Raw genomic sequence first — 22012 nt, 5'->3', positions numbered from 1 at the left:
AGACAAACAGGTCCTAGGTGAGTGATCAGACAAAGAGCAGCTCAAAGACTTCTATGGAATTACAACAAAATGAACTCAGATTTCCCTTGCCCGGACGCGGGTCACCGGGGCCCCGCTCTGGAGCCAGGCCTGGAGTTGGGGCACGATGGCGAGCGCCTGGTGGCCGGGCCTGTCCCCATGGGGCCCGGCCGGGCACAGCCCAAAGAGGCAACGTGGGTCATCCCTCCAATGGGCTCACCACTCATAGGAGGGGCCATAGAGGTCGGGTGCATTGTGAACTGGGTGGCAGCCGAAGGCAGGGCACTTGGCGGTCCGATCCTCTGCTACAGAAGTTAGCTCTGGGGACGTGGAACGTCACTTCACTGGGTGGGAAAGAGCCTGAGCGAGTCCGCGAGGTAGAGAAGTTCCGGCTGGATATAGTCGGACTCACCTCGACGCACAGCAAGGGCTCTGGAACCAGTTCTCTTGAGAGGGACTGGACCCTCTTCCATTCTGGCGTTGCCGGCAGTGAGAGGCGACGGGCTGGGGTGGCAATTCTCGTTGCCCCCCGGCTCAAAGCCTGCACGTTGGAGTTCAACCCAGTGGACGAGAGGGTAGCTTCCCTTCGCCTTCGGGTGGGGGGACGGGTCCTGACTGTTGTTTGTGCTTATGCACCAAACAGCAGTTCAGAATACCCACCCTTTTTGGGTACACTCGAGGGAGTACTGGAAAGTGCTCCCCCAGGTGATTCCCTTGTCCTACTGGGGGACTTCAACGCTCATGTTGGCAACAACAGTGAAACCTGGAGAGGCGTGATTGGGAAGAATGGTCGCCCGGATCTAAACCCGAGTGGTGTTTTGTTATTGGACTTTTGTGCTCGTCACGGATTGTCCATAACAAACACCATGTTCAAACATAAGGGTGTCCATATGTGCACTTGGCATCAGGACACCCTAGGCCGCAGTTCCATGATCGACTTTGTAGTTGTGTCATCGGATTTGCGGCCTCATGTTCTGGACACTCGGGTGAAGAGAGGGGCGGAGCTTTCTACCGATCACCACCTGGTGGTGAGTTGGCTGCGATGGTGGGGGAGGATGCCGGACAGAGCTGGCAGGCCCAAGCGCATTGTGAGGGTCCGCTGGGAACGTCTGGCAGTCTCCTGTCAGAGAGAGTTTCAATTCACACCTCCGGGAGAACTTTGAACATGTCACAAGGGAGGTGCGGGACATTGAGTCCGAGTGGACCATGTTCCGAACCTCTATTGTCGAGGCGGCTGATTGGAGCTTGGCCGCAAGGTTGTTGGTGCCTGTCGTGGCGGTAATCCCAGAACCCGTTGGTGGACACCAGCAGTGAGGGATGCCGTCAAGCTGAAGAAGGAGTCCTATCGGGTTCTTTTGGCTCATAGGACTCCGGAGGCAATGGACGGGTACCGAAGGGCCAAGCGGTGTGCAGCTTTAGCGGTCGCGGAGGCAAAAACTCGGACATGGGAAGAGTTCGGGGAAGCCATGGAAAACGACTTCCGGACGGCTTCGAAGCGATTCTGGACCACCATACGCCGCCTCAGGAAGGGGAAGCAGTGCACTATCAACACCGTGTATGGTGCGGATGGTGTTCTGCTGACTTCGACTGCGGATGTTGTGGATCGGTGGAGGGAATACTTCGAAGACCTCCTCAATCCCACCAACACGTCTTCCTTTGAGGAAGCGGTGCCTGAGGATTCTGTGGTGGGCTCTCCTATTTCTGGGGCTGAGGTCACTGAGGTAGTTAAAAAGCTCCTCGGCGGCAAGGCCCCGGGGGAGGATGAGATCCGCCTGGAGTTCCTTAAGGCTCTGGATGCTGTGGGGCTGTCTTGGTTGACAAGACTCTGCAGCATCGCGTGGACATCGGGGGGAGTACATCTGGATTGGCAGACCGGGGTGGTGGTCCCTCTCTTTAAGAAGGGGGACCGGAGGGTGTGTTCCAACTATCGTGGGATCACACTCCTCAGCCTTCCCGGTAAGGTTTATTCAGGTGTACTGGAGAGGAGGCTACGCCGGGTAGTCGAACCTCAAATTCAGGAGGAACAGTGTGGTTTTCGTCCTGGTCGTGGAACTGTGGACCAGCTCTATACTGTCGGCAGGATTCTTGTGGGTGCATGGGAGCTTGCCCAACCAGTCTACATGTGCTTTGTGGACTTGGAGAAGGCATTCGACCGTGTCCGTCGGGAAGTCCTGTGGGGAGTGCTCAGAGAGTATGGGGTCCCGGATTGTCTTATTGTGGCAGTCCGCTCCCTGTACGATCAGTGTCAGAGCTTGGTCCGCATTGCTGGCAGTAAGTCGGACACGTTTCCAGTGAGGGTTGGACTCCGCCAAGGCTGTCCTTTGTCACCGATTCTGTTCATAACTTTAATGGACAGAATTTCTAGGCGCAGCCAAGGCTTTGAGGGGATCCGGTTTGGTGGCCACGGGATTAGGTCTCTGGTTTTTGCAGATGATGTGGTCCTGATGGCTTCATCTGGCCGGGATCTCCAGCTCTCACTGGATCGGTTCGCAGCTGAGTGCGAAGCGACCGGAATGAGAATCAGCACCTCCAAGTCCGAGTCCATGGTTTTAGCCCGGAAAAGGGTGGAGTGCCATCTCCGGGTTGGGGAGGAGACCCTGCCCCAAGTGGAGGAGTTCAAGTACCTAGGAGTCTTGTTCACGAGTGGGGGAAGAGTGGATCGTGAGATCGACAGGCAGATCGGTGCGGCGTCTTCAGTAATGCGGACGTTGTATCGATCCGTTGTGGTGAAGAAGGAGCTGAGCCGGAAGGCAAAGCTCTCAATTTACCGGTCGATCTACGTTCCCATCCTCACCTATGGTCATGACCGAAAGGATAAGATCACGGGTACAAGTGGCCGAAATGAGTTTCCTCCGCCGGGTGGCGGGGCTCTCCCTTAGAGATATGGTGAGAAGCTCTGCCATCCGGGAGGAGTTCAACGTAAAGCCGCTGCTCCTCCACATCGAGAGGAGCCAGATGAGGTGGTTCGGGCATCTGGTCAGGATGCCACCCGAATGCCTCCCTAGGGAGGTGTTTAGGGCACGTCCAGCTGGTAGGAAGCCACGGGGAAGACCCAGGACACGTTGGGAAGACTATGTCTCCCGGCTGGCCTGGGAACGCCTCGGGATCCCCCGGGAAGAGCTAGATGAAGTGGCTGGAGAGAGGGAAGTCTGGGCTTCCCTGCTTAGGCTGCTGCCCCCGCGACCCGACCTCGGATAAGCGGAAGATGATTGATGGATGGATATATACATATTGCATCATTATGCCTCATTTGTAGCTATATTTGCATCCAGCCTTTCCCTCCACCCACATTTAATGCCAAACAAACACATACCAATCTTAGAAGGCGATCGCTGAATTTGTCCTCGCTTCCTCCCGTGCCGCTGTCTGTCGTGATATGGCTTAATAGCTTCAGTTTCTTCTTCAATTTCATTTTCGCTACCTGCCTCCACACTCCAACCATCCGTTTCAATACATGCGTAATCTGTTGAATCGCTTACGGCGCTGAAATTCTGAGTCTGAATCCGAGCTAATATTGCTATACCTTTCTGTGCTACCCGGCATGTTTGTTTCTGTGTGGTCACGCTGTGACGTCACAGGATAATGGACGGGTGGATATAACAATCGTTAAAATCAAACACTTTGAAGCCGTTTTTCGGGATATTGCGTAATGGGTACAATTTTGAGAAAAACTTTGAAAAATATAATAAGCCACTGTGAACTGATTTTTATTGGTTTTAACCCTTCAGAAATTGTGATAATGTTCCCCTTTAACGTCAGCCGGCCAGGTAATCGGCGTGGTCATGGAGCTCTATGCGCATACACAATAACCTCTGGTGTGGGAAAGTGTCGCTTCAGGATGCTTCAAGACAAACCGCTGTTCTTTGTGAAAGTGCTTGATTTATTTTCCAGCTGAGCTTGTTTTATAAATGGTAAAATCAGCGACGATCACCCTTATAAATCATGGCAGCAACAATGGTGATCGTGATTAAATTGTTATTAATTTTGCAGCTCTAGGTCCACATCGACAGTACAAACCAAAAACCAGTGAAGTCTGCACGTTGTTAAAATCGTAAATAAAAACAGAATACAATGATTTGCAAATCATTTTTAACCTATATTCATAGACTGCAAAGACAAGATACTTAACATTGAAATTTTTGTAAATATTAACTCATTTGGAGTTTGATGCTTACAAAATGTTTCAAAAAAGCTGGCACAAGTGGCAAAAATACTGAGAAAGTTGAGGAATGCTTGTCAAACACTTATTTGGAAAATCCCACAGGTAAACATGTCACGGCGTGGTCGCGTATTTATGCAAGGATTGTTCTCCAAGGAATGCATAATGGACAGCGTGAGGTAGCAGATGATTTATTTATCATAAATCCTAACCAAAGCGAAAATAAGCAAAAAGGATGCGTGCCCATTGCACGCGGAAGCTAAGGCAAAACTTAGCATAGGAAACACAGAAGCAAGAATCAGGAAAATCAAAACGTAACAGTTGCATGGAGCAAACAAAGAAGCCAGGACGAATGAACAACATAGGCAGGCTTAAATAGTGTCTCTTCTTTACAAACAGGTGTGTCCCAAACAACAGAGGCAGGTGAAAATCATAAGTAACCATGGTGACTAAACTCAGGAGGTGCACAAACAGGAACTAAAGGAATCCAAAACTAACAGAACATCCATCCATCCATCCTCTACCGCTTATTCCCTTTCGGGGTCGCGGGGGGCGCTGGCGTCTATCTCAGCTACAATCGGGCAGAAGGCGGGATACACCCTGGACAAGTCGCCACCTCATCGCAGGGCCAACACAGATAGACAAACAACATTCACACTCACATTCACACACTAACAGAACATAACTAAACAAAACATAATCCGGACCACGGATCATGACAGAACAGGCTAATTGGGAACAGGTGGGTGCCATGATTGGGTATAAAAGCAGCTTCAATGAAATGCTCAGTCATTCACAAACAAGGATGGGGCGAGGGTCACCACTTTGTGAAAAAATGCCTGAGCAAATTGTTGAACAGTTTAGGAACAACATTTCTCAACCAGCTATTGCAAGGAATTTAGGGATTTTACCATCTCAGGTCTGTAATATCATCAAAAGGTTCAGAGAATCTGGAGAAATCACTGCATGTAACGTTGAATGCCCGTGACCTTGGATCCCTCCGGCGGTAGTGCATCAAAAACTGACATCAGTGTGTAAAGAATATCACCACATGGGCACAGGAACACTTCAGAAAACTACTGTCAGTAACTACAGTTGGTCGCTACATCTGTAAGTGCAAGTTAAACTCTACTATGCAAAGCCAAAGCCATTTATCAACAACACCCAGAAAAACCGCCGCCTTTGCTGCGCCCGAGCTCATAAGCTCTAAGATGGACTGATGCAAAGTGGAAAAGGGTTCTGTGGTCTAACAATCCGGATTGTTCTAGGCGCGAAGTTCAAAAGCCAGCATCTGCAATGGTATGGGGGTGTATTAGTGCCCAAGGCTTGGGTAACTCACACATCTGTGAAGGCACCATTAATGCTGAAAGCCACATGGACGTTTTGGAGGAACGTATGTTGTCATCCAAGCAAAATTATCATGGACGTTAACGTTTTCAATGTTCCCGTTGGGTTGAGATTTTAATCGCCCTGATGCGGGGACGGCGATGTTGTTGCTGTTTGTGCAGCCCTTTGAGACACCTGTCAATAAGGGCTATATAAATAAACTCTGATTTATTGATTGAACTGATATTGTTGTGAAACGACCACATGCAAATGTTAATCATCCTCTGTTGGAGAAAATCATCCAACCCCAATGCCAATCAAACCAGTCGTGAAAAAACAGTAGCAAAGCAACGTGGCAGAATTGCAGTGAAACCGTACTAAAACTACTGACTACTTGACTTTGACAGGGAACACAACGACAGTACATACTGTAGGGTGCTTGCTTCAGTGGGATACAACTTTGATTTTACAGCTCTAAATATTGATATTGCTAGCATTGGTGAGGATTAAATACAAACCCTGTTTCCATATTAGTTGGGAAATTGTGTTAGATGTAAATATAAACGGAATACAATGATTTGCAAATCCTTTTCAACCCATATTCAGTTGAATATACTACAAAGACAACATATTTGATGTTCAAACTGATAAACTTTTTTTTTGTTTCAAATAATCATTAACTTTAGAATATGATGCCAGCAACAAGTGACAAAGAAGTTGGGAAAGGTGGCAATGAATACTGATAAAGTTGAGAAATTCTCATCAGACACTTATTTGGAACATCCCACAGGTGTGCAGGCTAATTGGGAACAGGTGGGTGCCATGATTGGGTATAAAAGCAGCTTCCATGAAATGCTAAGTAATTCACAAACAAGGATGGGGCGAGCTGTCGTATTTTACGCTTCATAATGCGTCACATATTTTCCATGGGAGACAAGTCTGGACTGCAGGCGGGCCAGGAAAGTACCCGCACTCTTTTTTTAGGAAGCCACGCTGTTGTAACACTTGTCTCGCTGAAATAAGCAGGGGTGTCCATGATAACATTGCTTGAATGACAACATATGTTGCTCCAAAACCTGTATGGACCTTTCAGCATTAATGGTGCCTTCACAGATGTGTAAATTACACATGCCTTGGGCACTGACACACCCCCATACCATCACAGATGCTGGCTTTTGAACTTTGCGCCTATAACAATCCGAATAGTTCTTTTCCTCTTTGTTCTAGTGGACACCCCATCCTCTGTTTCCAAATATACTTTGAAATGTGGACTCGTGAGACCACAGAACACCTTTCCACTTTGCATCAGTTCATCTTAGGTGAGCTCGGGCCCAGCAAAACCAGCGTCATTCTTTGGTGTTGTTGATAAATGGGTTTGGCTTTGCATAATAGAGTTTTAACTTGCACTTACAGATGTAGCAACCAACTGTAGTTACTGACAGTGGTTTTATGAAGTGTTCCTGAGCCCATGTGGTGATATCCTTTACACACAGATGTCGGTTTTTGATGCAGTACCGCCAGAGGGATCAAAAGTCCGTAATATAATCGCAGGGATTTCTCCAGATTTTCTGAACTTTTTGGTGATTTTACGGACCGTAGATGGTAAAATCCCTAAATTCCTTGCAATAGCTAGTTGAGAAATGTTGTTCTAAAACTGTTCGACAATTTGCTTACAAATTGGTGACCCTCAACCCATCTTTGTTTGTGAATTACTTAGCATTTCATGTAAGCAGTTTTTATACCCAATCATGGCACCCAACTGTTCCCAATTAGCCTGCGGGATGTTCCATATAAGTGTTTGATGATCATTCCTCAACTTTATCAGTATTTATTGCCACCTTTCCCAACTTCTTTGTCACATGTTGCTGCCATCACATTCTAAAGTTAATGATATTTGCAAAAAAAAAAGGTTTATCATCCTGAACATCAAATATGTTGTCTTTGTAGCATATTCAACTGAATATGGGTTGAAAATGATTTGCAAATCATTGTATTATGTTTATATTTACATCTAACAAAATGTCCCAACTCATATGGAAACGGGGTTTGTAAACTCTGCTTCTTCCGACTGCTCGTTGACTTATGCAAAAGTAAACTTGTGATGTTCCGCAACGTAACCTATTAAGCATGTCTGAAACAAATGCAAATGTTCCCTTCTCCCACCTGTAAAACATTACAAACAATGTATGTTTTCTACACTGACTTTGTTGTATGTTGTGCCCCTTCTGTCCTGTAGTGTGATTCCTTGCACATAAATTTAAAAAATCAGAATTCATACCTTCTGGCTCCTGCTTACCGCGTTTGTCTGCCAAGCTGTCTGCTTGAACCACCTCAAAGTAAGTCATCAAAGGGTTACGGAGAACTATTTTTTGTGAGCTTCTTGCACATAAACCTCCCGTTCTTCATCGTATAGCTGCTGAGCCCTTTTAGTACCAATATCAATCCCACTGTAACAAAAAGTTACGAGATCGCCCAAAGCACTGCGATCAGAAGACTACGATGTAAACTAAATCCTTAAAAAAAACATGCAATTTATTCTTTATCGTTAAATGGTAATAACATAGCCAGGGTTATTATGTTTAATAATTTCAAAACTGGACTGGATCATCTGGAAGTATCTTATCATATTGTGCTTCAGTTCAAGAACCTGTACTGCATACATTTAGTTGCCTTTGGCAGTGATTTCAACTTAAGATAAAACCAAGGACTGAATACTGGCGAATGCAGGATTAATGTTACATCTAAGATAGCCTTAGCTTGTAAAACTATAATCCCAGCCAGGACCAAGACAATCACATTGATGCCTAAAGGTAGAAAATAGAGCTAGTACATGGACGATCACAAAAAGGATGTGAGCTGAATGCTGCACACAGGGTGATGCTACATTAGATAGCGAGGTCAGAGAACCAAAATTCTGCCCTGATTGAAGGTTCAGTGAGTGCAGTTTGTTAGATCTCGTCTAACCGTGAGGCTTGCGTAGATGCCAGGACTTCACGCGTCATGTCACGGCTGGGGATCAATCACTGTCAGAGGCTCTCAATGCTCCACTACATACCAGTCCTTGCTCTCTTACTCCCATTTTTCCCCCCCGTTTTTCTTCGACAGGTTTTGATTCATTGCAGACAGTCATTGCAGAGACTTTCAATGTATAGGGTTTGACCATGTTAAAATTGCCATCAGAGGGGAAAATCAGCAACAAGACAGTGTCAAAATGAGAGCCTTTCAAGGGTAGAGTGTAAGTAGTATGTCACACTGTCAATGCACCATCTGTTTTTTAACAGAAACCAGACACAACGCGATGTCCTGAGACTGCGATGTCACACTGCACACGCTCTCTGTGGAAAGGTCGTCAGGTAGAATCTGAACAAAGACATTTCTGCACTGATATACCCCCCTTTGTTTATCATAAGAATACATATCTAATCAACTTATAGGGGAACTGCACTTTTTTGGAATTGTGCCTATTGTTCAGAATATATTTTTTTAATGCATTCTAAATATTAAGTAAACGTAAATAAAAGTCTGCTTACACCGTAGCCAATGGGAGCTCCTCTATTTCGCCCATAAAATCCAATAAGTAACCATTCAAAAACCGCCAACAATTTTCCATTTACATTTTGTGATTTGAATATTCCCCAAGCAATAGTGTAATTGTTATTATAAGCGCTAACGCAGACAAACAATTTATAGCGGCTTTGTGATCACTACCGTGTGCTCCTATATTTACATCACTGAGTAGTCGGCTGCTTCCTCGCTTCCCTGCTCCCTGTAAGTTTATTGTTGATCACAAATCATGCATCTCACCTGGACAAAAGCCGTCTGAGTAGGTATTCCGACAAGTTGGTAAATTATGTTTTATTATGTTTGTTAGCTCTCATTAAGTTTGCAGTGAGTAATAATCGGTAATGAAGAAAAACAAAAACAAACATGATGCGTTTTTTGAATTAATGCTCCGCGTATGCTTAAAATTATCAAAACACGTAAATATCAAATTTTATTATGAATGCACCTATTACTACATTACATATAAATAATGATAAATGGGTTGTACTTGTATAGCGCTTTTCTACCTTCAAGGTACTCAAAGCGCTTTGACACTACTTCCACATTTACCCATTCACACACACATTCACACACTGATGGAGGGAGCTGCCATGCAAGGCGCCAACCAGCACCCATCAGGAGCAAGGGTGAAGTGTCTTGCTCAGGACACAACGGACGTGACGAGGTTGGTACTAGGTGGGAATTGAACCAGGGACACTCGGGTTGCGCACGGCCACTCTCCCCACTGCGCCACGCCGTCCCTATTAAACATATATACTGTTCTTACATCATGTATATACGGTAAAACCTTAATGGTGGTGTTTGGATGTTTTTTTAAGGGCTTTGTAGGCGTAATCGCGCGGCTCTCATAGGCTCCATTGTAAGCGGACTTTTGATCGAATTTTTTGAATATTTCGAATGCAAAAAAAAAAAAAAAAAAGTTCCTCTTTAAAGGCCTACTGAAACCTACAACTACCGACCACGCAGTCTGATAGTTTATATATCAATGATGAAATATTAACATTGCAACACATGCCAATACGGCTGGGTTAGTATACTAAATTACAATTTTAAAATTCCCGCGGAGTTTCCTGTTGAAAAATGATGATGCGTGTTTGTGATGTCATTGGTTGGAGGGGACATATTAGCCCAGCACCACACACGGCTAAAATTTGTCTCTTTTCATCGCGCAATTACACAGTATTTTGGACATCTGTGTTGCTGAATCTTTTGCAATTTGTTCAATTAATAATGAAGAAGTCAAAGTAGAAAGATGGAGGTGGGAAGCTTTTAGCCTTTAGACACACAAACACACTGTGTTTCCTTGTTTAAAATTCCCGGAGGTGAAGCTTTACTATGGATCAGAGCGGTCAAGAGAACATGGATCCCGACTACATGTCAACCAGCAGTTTTCGGTGAGAAAATTGTGGAAATAAGTCACTTCTTACCGGAGATCAGTGGAGCCAGCGTCCTCCTGCAGCTGCCGTGACTTCTCTCAGAGACTGTGGCGTCTACACACCCGTGGCCACACCCCTCCAACTTTAAGGTACTATTTAACTCACTAAAACACTAGCAACACAATAGGCAGATAAGGGATTTCCCAGAATTATCCCAGTAAATGTGTCTAAAAACATCTGAATTCCTCTCACTGCCCTCGCCTTTTTTTTTTTTTTTTCTAGGCCTTCACTCTAAATTTCCTCATCCACAAATCTTTCATCCTCGCTCAAATTAATGGGGAAATTGTCGCTTTCTCTGTCCGAATAGCTCTAGCTGCTGCTGGCTATGATTGTAAACAATGTGAGGATGGGAGGAGACCGACAACCAGTGACGTCACGTGCACATCGTCTGCTACTTCCGGTAAAGGCAAGGCTTTTTTATTAGCGACCTAAAGTTGCGAACTTTATCGTCGATGTTCTCTACTAAATCCTTTCAGCAAAAATATGGCAATATTGCGAAATGATCAAGTATGACACATAGAATGGACTTGCTTTCCCCGTTTAAATACAAAAATCTCATTTCAGTAGGCCTTTAAGCCTGTTTTAAAACAATTTGATGAATGTATTTATTATTTTATCTACGACTTCATCTGCATGGTGTTAAGTACATCATACCTTTCTCATTGTCATCCCACTGGGTTGAGTTTTTCCTTGCCCTGATGTGGGATCTGAGCCAATAATGTCATTGTGACTTGTGCCGCCCTTTGAGACACTTGTGATTTAGGGCTATATAAATAAACATTGATTGATTGACTGATACTACAAATTAAAAAGTATATGTGTCTTGTAATTGGCTGGTAACCCAGTCCATGGTGGACCCCTTTTGCTCAAAGTCAGCTGTGATAGGCTAAGTTTACCCAAGACCCTGAGGATATCAAGCTGTATAGAAAATGAATGTTATCCGAATATTTAGTTCACTCAAATCATGATTCAAATGATTGTGGGCACAGTCTCTAAAACCTTTACACCGCATGCAGATGTGTATATTTTCTACCTTGTTAACCATTTAAATGAGTTCACCATGACATCATTTTTGTGTGTACTGCTTTGCTGATGGCATCATCATCTACATTTACTCAAAATAACATTGCAACTCACTCAAGTGAACAAATGTCACACTCAATTACATTTAAGGATGGAAAATATATAATATATAATCGCCAATGGGCTTAAATTGTTTCACTTCTTTCTTCCTTCACCAAAATATCTCACACACACACACACACACACACACACACACACACACACACACACACACACACACACATATATGTATATGTATATATATACATATATGTATATGTATATATATATATATATATATATATATATATATATATATATATATATATATATATATATATATATATATATTTCATTCCATGAACTCCACTTTGCCGTATATATATATATATATATATATATATATATATATATATATATATATATATATATATATATATATGTATATATATATATATTGAAAAGCAAGATGGCGGCGCCCGGACGGGCTGCGACACTGCGGTGCTCTTGCTAAAGATGGAACATTTGTCGGAAATGCCGGACAGTTCTGCAGACTTCATGGCTGGCTCGCATCGTGGTCACTCTGTGATCACGTACGACCGCCAGACACTTCTGGATATGGACATATCGGGCCGTTTTGGACTGATAGACGCGGGCTTTTTCGACGTGCTAACCAGCATGGCTAACCAGCATGGGAATACGTCGGCGGCTACATCCAGCGGCCTGTGAAGCAGCGGAGTCTAGTAGCAGCGGGGGCCGTCTACGGAGCAGACGCCAGCGGTGTGATCGGAAACGCGGATGCCGAGCGGGGCTTAAAACAAAGCAGAAGGCTAATCCCCACAGAACACCACTTCCCTCCATCCTGCAGCCGCATTTAAATGGAAGATGCGAGACTACTGGTCTGGTTAAGGAGTCAGTTAAATTAGAACAAGTTTTTTCTGCTTTGAGTGTTTCAGAGTTGGACATGTGTTTTACTGAGGTGGCTAACTATGATGCGTGCAGTTTATCAAAGCAACAAACAAACAATCGGAAAATCCCCGTTACTGAGGAGGCTAACCATGATGCGTGCAGTTTATCAGAGCAACAATCAAACAATCGGAACACTCCCGTCGTATCAATTCCTAGATATGGTCGTAATTATACTGAATGCACTGGGCATAATAAACACAACATTATTAATATTGCTACTACGGATAATTTGATCAAAATTCCCTAAAACAGCCCAATACCTATAATATAGTTTTTTTAAACATAAGATCATTGTCTCCCAAAACGTTGTTAGTTAATGATATCATCAGAGACAACAATCTTAACGTCATCGGTCTCAGTGAAACCTGGCTTAAACCAAACAACTTTTTTGCGCTAAATGAGGCATGTCCTCCTAACTTTACACATGCGCATATTGCCCGTCCGCTTAAAAGGGGTGGGGGGGTCGCACTAATATACAACGAAAACTTTAACCTTAGTCCTAACATAAATAATAAATATAAATCGTTTGAGGTGCTTACTATGAGGTCTGTCACACCGCTGCCTCTACACCTGGCTGTTATCTACCGCCCCCCAGGGCCCTATTCGGACTTTATCAATGAATTCTCAGAGTTCGTTGCTGATCTAGTGACACACGCCGATAATATAATCATAATGGGGGACTTTAATATCCATATGAATACCCCATCGGACCCACCGTGCGTAGCGCTCCAGACTATAATTGATAGCTGTGGTCTCACACAAATAATAAATGAACCCAAGCATCGCAACGGTAATACGATAGACCTAGTGCTTGTCAGGGGTATCACCGTTTCCAAAGTTACGATACTCCCGTGTACTAAAGTATTGTCCGATCATTACCTTATAAAATTCGAGGTTCAGACGCATGTTCGTCAAACTAATAATAATAATAACTGCTATAGCAGCCGCAACATTAATACGGCCACAACGACAACTCTTGCTGACCTACTGCCCTTGGTAATGGCACCATTCCCAAAATATGTGGGCTCTATTGATAACTTCACTAACAACTTTAACGACGCCCTGCGCGAAACCATTGATAACATAGCACCGCTAAAGTTAAAAAAGGCTCCAAAAAAGCGCACCCCGTGGTTTACAGAAGAAACTAGAGCTCAGAAATTATTATGCAGAAAGCTGGAACGCAAATGGCGCACGACTAAACTTGAGGTGCACCATCAAGCATGGAGTGATGGTTTAATAACTTATAAACGCATGCTTACCTTAGCTAAAGCTAATTATTACTCAAATCTCATCCACCGTAATAAAAACGATCCTAAATTTTTGTTTAGTACGGTAGCATCGCTAACCCAACAAGGGACTCCTTCCAGTAGCTCCACCTTATGCAATTCTTTAGTAAGAAAATTGAAGTCATTAGAAAGGAGATTAAAGACAATGCGTCCCAGCTACAACGGGGTTCTATTAACACTGACACGATTGTATATACGGCGGATACTGCCCTCCAAAATAGTTTCTCTCGTTTTGAGGAAATAACATTAGAGGAATTGTTACAACGTGTAAATGGAATAAAACAAACAACATGTTTACTTGACCCTCTTCCTGGGAAACTGATCAAGGAGCTCTTTGTATTATTAGGTCCATCAGTGCTAAATATTATAAACTTATCACTTTCCTCGGGCACTGTTCCCCTAGCATTCAAAAAAGCGGTTATTCATCCTCTTCTTTAAAGACCTAACCTCAATCCTGACCTCATGGTAAACTACCGACCGGTGTCTCACCTTCCCTTTATTTCAAAAATCCTCGAAAAAATTGTTGCGGAGCAGTTAAATGAACACTTAGCGTCTAACAATCTATGTGAAACCTTTCAATACGGTTTCAGGGCAAATCACTCGACGGAGACAGCCCTCGCAAAAATGACTAATGATCAATACTAACGATGGATTCTGATGCGTCATCTATGTTGCTGCTCCTCGAGCTTAGCGCTGCTTTCGATACTGTCGATCATAATATTTTATTAGAACGTATCAAAACACGAATTGGTATGTCAGACTTAGCCCTGTCTTGGTTTAACTCTTATCTTACTGATAGGATGCAGTGTGTCTCCCATAACAATGTGACCTCGGACTACGTTAAGGTAACGTGTGGAGTTCCCCAGTGTTCGGTCCTTGGCCCTGCACTCTTCAGCATCTACATGCTGCCGCTAGGTGACATCATACGCAAATACGGTGTTACCTTTCACTGTTATGCTGATGACACCCATCTCTACATGCCCCTAAAGCTGACCAACACGCCGGATTGTAGTCAGCTGGAGGCGTGTCTTAATGAAATTAAACAATGGATGTCCGCTAACTTTTTGCAACTCAACGCCAAAAAAACGGAAATGCTGATTATCGGTCCTGCTAGACACCGAACTCTATTTAATAATACAACTCTAACATTTGACAACCAAACAATTAAACAAGGCGACACGGTAAAAAATCTGGGTATTATCTTCGACCCAACTCTCTCCTTTGAGGCACACATTAAAAGCGTTACTAAAACGGCCTTCTTTCATCTCTGCAATGTCGCTAAAATTTGCTCCATTCTGTCCACTAAAGACGCTGAGATCATTATCCATGCGTTTGTTACGTCTCGCCTCGATTACTGTAACGTATTATTTTCGGGTCTCCCCTTGTCTAGCATTAAAAGATTACAGTTGGTACAAAATGCGGCTGCTAGACTTTTGACAAGAACAAGAAAGTTTGATCACATTACGCCTGTACTGGCTCACCTGCACTGGCTTCCTGTGCACTCAAGATGTGACTTTAAGGTTTTACTACTTACGTATAAAATACTACACGGTCTAGCTCCATCCTATCTTGCCGATTGTATTGTACCATATGTCCCGGCAAGAAATCTGCGTTCAAAGGACTCCGGCTTATTAGTGATCCCCAAAGCCCACAAAAAAAGTCTGCGGGCTGTAGAGCTTTTTCATTTCGGGCTCCAGTACTCTGGAATGCCCTCCCGGTAACAGTTCGAGATGCTACCTCAGTAGAAGCATTTAAGTCTCACCTTAAAACTCATTTGTATACTCTAGCCTTTAAATAGACTCCCTTTTTAGACCAGTTGATCTGCCGTTTCTTTTCTTTTTCTTCTATGTCCCACTCTCCTTTGTGGAGGGAGTCCGGTCAGATCCGGTGGCCATGTACTGCTCGCCTGTGTATCGGCTGGGGACATCTCTGCGCTGCTGATCAGCCTCCGCTTAGGATGGTTTCCTGCTGGCTCCGCTGTGAACGGGACTCTCGCTGCTGTGTTGAATCCGCTTTGGACTGGACTCTCGCGACTGTGTTGGATCCATTATGGATTGATCTTTCACAGTATCATGTTCTCATAGTCATCATTGTCACCGACATCCCACTGGGTCATTATTGTCACCGATGTCCCACTGGGTGTGAGTTTTCCTTGCCCTTATGTGGGCCTACCGAGGATGTCGTACTGGTTTGTGCAGCCCTTTGAGACACTAGTGATTTAGGGCTATATAAGTAAACATTGATTGAATGATTGATTGATATATATATGTATATATATATATATATATATTTATATATATATATATATATATATATATATATATATATATATACATATATATATATATTATAAATAGAAATATTTCATACCATGAACTCCACTTTGACGTATATAGACATAGTTTAGGTCCCTAGTCAAACAATTGAACTACAACCTCTTACATCTAACAACTCAAGGTAAAAAACAACAACATGGCATTTACTTTTATTTCCTCAAGTAATTGCAAGAGCCAAGTGTTTTTTTTAACCGCAGAGATCTATTAGAGTAAAGGCGTTTATTAGGGATGAGGGACTTAATTTAGCTTGTAAATATTATAATACATACTTTCTTGATTTAAAAAAAAATGCATTGTTAAAATTAAATTTGTGTATCAAAGTGAAAAGCAAGAAACTACGGTAGGAATTTACAAAAACAAACAACCTGCCTTGTAATTTATTAAACATGAGCAAGTGAGCAGACAGGTGACATTATTCAAGAGTTCTTAGGCTCAATCCCAATTCTCCCTCTTACCCATAGTTTTAACCCTTAACCCTCTGGTTTTGGATGAACATTGCATTAATGGTTAGACAGCTAATCCACCTTCAAAATATACATTAGTCATTGTAAGAATATTGTTGTTTTCATTTTTTTAAACGCTCATCATACGGGCTAGCTAATGTGGCTGTAGGAAACTACAAAGTCAAACTTGCAGCAAACAGAAGTCACTAGAATTTACGAAATTACATGAATGGTTAGACAGCTGATGCACTTTTAGAATTTTCATTAGTCATGTTTAGGATGTTGTTTTAAAATTGTTTAATCACACGTCGTAAGAGTGGGCTATAGTTAGTAAACTAGGATGTCAGACTAACAGCAAACTGACTTCACTACAATTTACTACATTCCACACATGATTAGACAGTTAATTTACCTACAAAAATCTACATCAGGGGTCACCAACCCTTTTAAAACCAAGAGCTACTTCTTGGGTACTGATTAATGCGATGTGCTACCAGTTTGATACACACTTAAATAAATTGCCAGAAATAGCCAATTTGCTCAATTTACCTTTAATAAATAAATCTTTACATATATTTAAAAAAGGGTATTTCTGTCTGTCATTCCTTCGTACATTTTTTTTCCCTTATACGGAAGGTTTTTTGTAGAAAATAAATGATGAAAAAAACACTTAATTGAACAGTTTAAAAGAGGAGAAAACAGGAAAAAAAATAAAATATTATTTTGAAACATAGTTTATCTTCAATTTCGACTCTTTAAAATTCAAACGAAAAAAAGAAGAGAAAAACTAGCTAATTTGAATCTTTTAGAAAAAAAAATAAAAAAGAATTTATGGAACATCATTGGTAATTTTTCCTGATTAAGATTAATTTTAGAATTTTGTTGACATATTTTAAATCGGTTAAAATCCAATCTGCATTTTGTTAGAATATATAACAAATTGGACCAAGCTATATTTCTAACAGAGAAAAATCATTATTTCTTCTAGATTTTCCAGAATTTTTTTTTTAAAAGAAATTCAAAAGACTTTGAAATAAGGTTTAAATTTGATTCTAAAGATTTTCTAGATTTGCCAGAATTTTTTTTTTTAATTTTAATCATAATAAGTTTGAAGAATAATTTCACAAATATTTTCGTCAAAAAAACAAAAGCTAAAATGAAGAACTAAATCAAAATGTATTTATTATTCTTTACAATAAAAAATAAATAAATTTACTTGAAAATTGATTTATATTGTCAGGAAAGAAGAGGAAGGAATTTTAAAGGTAAAAAGGTATGTGTGTTTAAAAATCCTATATTTTTTTTTTATATTTTTTCTCTAAAATTGTCTTTCTGAAAGTTATAACAAGCAAAGTAAAAAATGAAATTTATTTAAACAAGTGAAGACCAAGTCTTTAAAGTAATTTCTTGGATTTTCAAATTCTATTTGAATTTTGTCTCTCTTAGAATTAAAAATGTCGAGCAAAGCCAGACCAGCTTGCTAGTAAATAAATACAATTTAAAAAAATAGAGGCAGCTCACTGGTAAGTGCTGCTATTTGAGCTATTTTTAGAACAGACCAGCGGATGACTCATCTGGTCCTTACGGGCTATCTGGTGCCCGCGGGCACTGCGTTGGTGACTCCTGATCTACATTATACATGTTGAGAATGTAATCTTCTTATGTTTAAACTTGCTTGTCATACTCGATAGTTAACGCTGCTATAGCTAGCAAACTACAATGTCAGATTTGCCACAAACAAAGTTAACTCCAATTTCATTTCATGAATGGTTGCAGAGCTAATGTACTTACAAAATTGACATTAGCCATGGCCAGCACATTACTATTTTGAAATAACTAACACAGCTGTAGTTGGTAATCTACATAGTCAGACTAGTAGTACATATTTCTTGAATGGTTAGACAGCTAACATGAATTCAAAATGTACATCAGGTATTTGTGGTCCCCTTTATTATTGGGACAACACTAATCCATATATTACATGTTACTGTTTGCGTAAATACAGCATTCTAAAATATTCATGCTAAGATCTCTATTTGTTTGCACACTGACAGCATTCATTAAGGAAAAGTTCAAAGCCTACCTGCTGAGCATCTCGTGGTGTCGTCTGTTTGACTCGCCGACTCGACGCCGTGGTGGTGGTTATCTCCATTATGGACGTGGACGTCTCAGAACGATTGGCTGTGGTACTCGACTGTGGTGTGATAGAGGAGGGCGACTCCCCAACAAGCCGCACACTGCCTTGTGTTTTAATGTTGGGGTCCCCCTCTGCAGCCATGTTGAACACCTTCAGGCCGTTATAGTAGAGACCAGAGAGCTGGCCCTGAAAGGATTTAGTCCGGTCTCGCTCCCGGCCACCAATCTGTATAGTAGTTTGGCTGTTGAAGATAGTAAGCTGGCGCCCTGCAGGAAAACAATGTTACATATACAAATCTGTTGGATTGAGGACATTTTAACTGAACAGAAATGATAAAAAAAAAGGACACAAAGACAAATTATTTGCCCAGTGGCTAATGAGACCAATAAATTACGGGTTGTGGAAGCAAACCCTTGCAATTTATTGCAGTTACAATGACAACATGCCTGTCTTAATGAAAAATAATATTTACAAAATTAAATAGAAAACACAATATTTATGTCAACACAAAATTGCTTCAAGGGGGGGGACTCATAACTCAATAAAAAAATCAGAAAATGTGATCCTGCAATAGCAGGAATGGTATGGGAGTATAACTTCAACAATAGAAATTAAATATAAAACAAGACAGTTTTAGGGCATGGCTTCCTTTTTGCAAAATATGGGAATATATATATATATATACACTATATTGCCAAAAGTATTTGGCCACCCATCCAAATGATGAGAATCAGGGGTCCTAATCACTTGGCCCGGTGTATAAAATCAAGCGCTTAGGCATGGGGACTGTTTCTACATACATGTGTGAAAGAATGGGCCCCTCTCAGTGATTTCCAGCATGGAACTGTCATAGGATGCCACCTGTGCAACAAATCCAGTCGTGCAATTTCCTCACTCCTAAATATTTCAAAGTCAACTTTAAGATAAGAAAAGTGAAGAGTTTGGGAACAACAGCAACTCAGCCACCAAGTGGTAGGCCAGGTAAACTGACAGAGAGGGGTCAGCGGATGCTGAAGCGCATAGTGCAAAGACTTTCTGCACAGTCAGTTGCTACAGAGCTCCAAACTTCATGGGACCTTCCAATTAGCCCACGTGCAGTACGCATTGAGCTTCATGGAATGGGTTTCCATGGCTGCAAGCTGCATCTAAGCCATACATCACCAAATCCACTGCAAAGTGGTGGATGCAGTGGTGTAAAGCACCTTGCCACTGGACTCTCGAGCAGTGGAGACGCCTTCTCTGGAGTGATGAATCACACTTTTCCATCTGGAAATCTGATGGACCAGTCTGGGATTGGAGGTTGCCAGGGGAACGCTACGTTTCGGACTGCATTATGCCGAGCGTGAAATTTGGTGGAGGAGGAATTATGGTGTGGGGTTGCTTTACAGGGGTTGGGCTTGGCCCCTTAGTTCCAGTGAAAGGAACTTTGAATGCTCCAGGATACCAAAAAATTTTGGACAATTCCATGGAAAGGCACTTCAAGTTCATATGTGAGTAAAGGCAGGTGGCCAAATATGTTTGGCAATATAGTGTATATATGGAAACAAATAATGCATTCTTATTTGTTTCTGTTTTTTTTTTGCTTGTGGGATTTACAAACAGCAAGCACGGGGAATGTTTAGTTAAGGACGAGGCAGGCAGGACCCATAACTGAATTGTTTTACCCTTTCAGCAAAATCAAACAATATTTTGCATGAGGAAGAACTAAACAATGGTGATAATAAAAAACAAACGAACGGGACATGACAGCTGATGAGAGCAAAACAAACGAAACGAAAAATAAAGGGGGAGTTCATTTCACATTGTATGTGAAAAATATGAACTGGTTATTACATCGTAAAATCAAAGCATGCACTTAGTTTGTTTTAATATTACAGTTCATTGACTTAAAGCCCTACACATCTTAACACAATATGTTAAAGGGACTCAAAAATTCTGACGCCAATTCATGTTGCACTCTATTTATGATTTATCACTTCAGTTTAATCAGAATGAAATCAAGTGGAACTAATCCGTCCACAAATTTCCTGCATGTCTTTTAAATGTGCTTCAAATGACATTAACAATTCAGCACACTCTACACAATACATTTATGTTATCTTTTAGAAGTTTACAGCAATTTATAGATATATTTAGCAAATTGGGTTGTAAATTTAAATGCATATTTATAGTCCCTTTAACCATAAGTTGACACACGTATTAAAACAGCTGACTACAAAATAACAGAGACATTATATTAACTACTCAAATCATTTATTTTAGTCATGTTTAAGTTATGTTTAGTGTTTACAAAATACTGCTACAACTTGATTATGCTGTAATTATTCTATTTAGAATTTTAATCAGTGATTTTACCTTTGTCGAGTAGCCATTCGTCAACTACTCGACCAAGTCGGAATGGGATTCGCTGTCTAGCAATCGCCAGGCGTTCGTTATCATTGTTGCCTTTAAAGTTTAAAGAGACATTTCAGTGGTTACAATCTGTGAGGTCAAAGGTTAAATGTTCATACTGGTAGAGCTAAACAACTGCACATAGGGTTTATGTTAAAAAAGATGTTTAATATATTTAACAAAAACAAGATTTAAAGAACCATTATTTATACAAAATCCTTTTATTTTAATTATAGCCAGCAAATTAGAACTACATTAATTAAAATTGAATGTCTGCAACCTTTAGATTAACAGTTACGTTATAAACCAAAGCAAATTACAATTTTCAAAGTCTTTACCCATATCTCTCCAAACCATTTATCCTTTATTTCAGCACATTTTAAACAATATTTTCCTGCTGGTTATGTACATACATTTTCAACAAGAAACATCACTTGAATTTATGGTAGGGTGTAGGTTTTAAACAGAAAGATCAATTTAACACATTGCAAATACCAATGAATAGCCTAGTTGACAGGAAATGAAACACTACTAGGTAACATATTGTACAATATACCTGATAAAAACAATTTAGAAACATACTTCATGTTCAAGTTCTTCAATAAAATGGCTTTGACAAAAGCTACAAGGCACAGAGGACAAATGATTGCTTCGAGTTGGAGTGTTTCAATAGGATTTGGTCTATAATCCAAATAAGTGTAGCAATATCCAAAAGAAACCTTTTCGAGGAGCACTTTGGCATAAATGAGAGCAAACTCTGCATCGGTCTTTTGTTAGAGCCAATAACCTCTATAGAAATCAAGAGTTGAGTGCTTTCTCCCCCTGCAATTGTCTGCAAAGATTGAATTCAGTCTTCTTCATTCTTCTTGCAGATTGACAATGTTT

At 41.5% G+C, this 22012-nt stretch overlaps 1 protein-coding gene across 25 annotated transcripts in view; it reads right to left on the bottom strand.

Annotated features, from left to right (window-relative positions):
• The window catches only part of nrxn1a (neurexin 1a), a 775979-nt gene that overhangs the window by 69362 nt on the left and 684605 nt on the right, over positions 1–22012 (bottom strand). For 15 of the 25 annotated variants that reach the window (XM_061910433.1, XM_061910435.1, XM_061910438.1 and 12 more), the window contains 2 exons: positions 21092–21181; positions 18683–19002 (listed from right to left, as the gene is read on the bottom strand). In XM_061910433.1, coding sequence (XP_061766417.1) covers positions 18683–19002; positions 21092–21181 — 410 coding nt within the window. The remainder of the gene's footprint in view (positions 1–18682; positions 19003–21091; positions 21182–22012) is intronic. The other 10 variants (XM_061910444.1, XM_061910446.1, XM_061910447.1 and 7 more) reach the window with 1 other exon arrangement.

The sequence above is a fragment of the Nerophis ophidion genome, linkage group LG09, assembly GCF_033978795.1.
Source record: "Nerophis ophidion isolate RoL-2023_Sa linkage group LG09, RoL_Noph_v1.0, whole genome shotgun sequence".
NCBI lineage: Eukaryota > Metazoa > Chordata > Actinopteri > Syngnathiformes > Syngnathidae > Nerophis > Nerophis ophidion.
The sequence above is the reverse complement of the archived record's forward strand: the minus strand, read 5'-3'. Positions and strand labels throughout refer to the sequence as shown.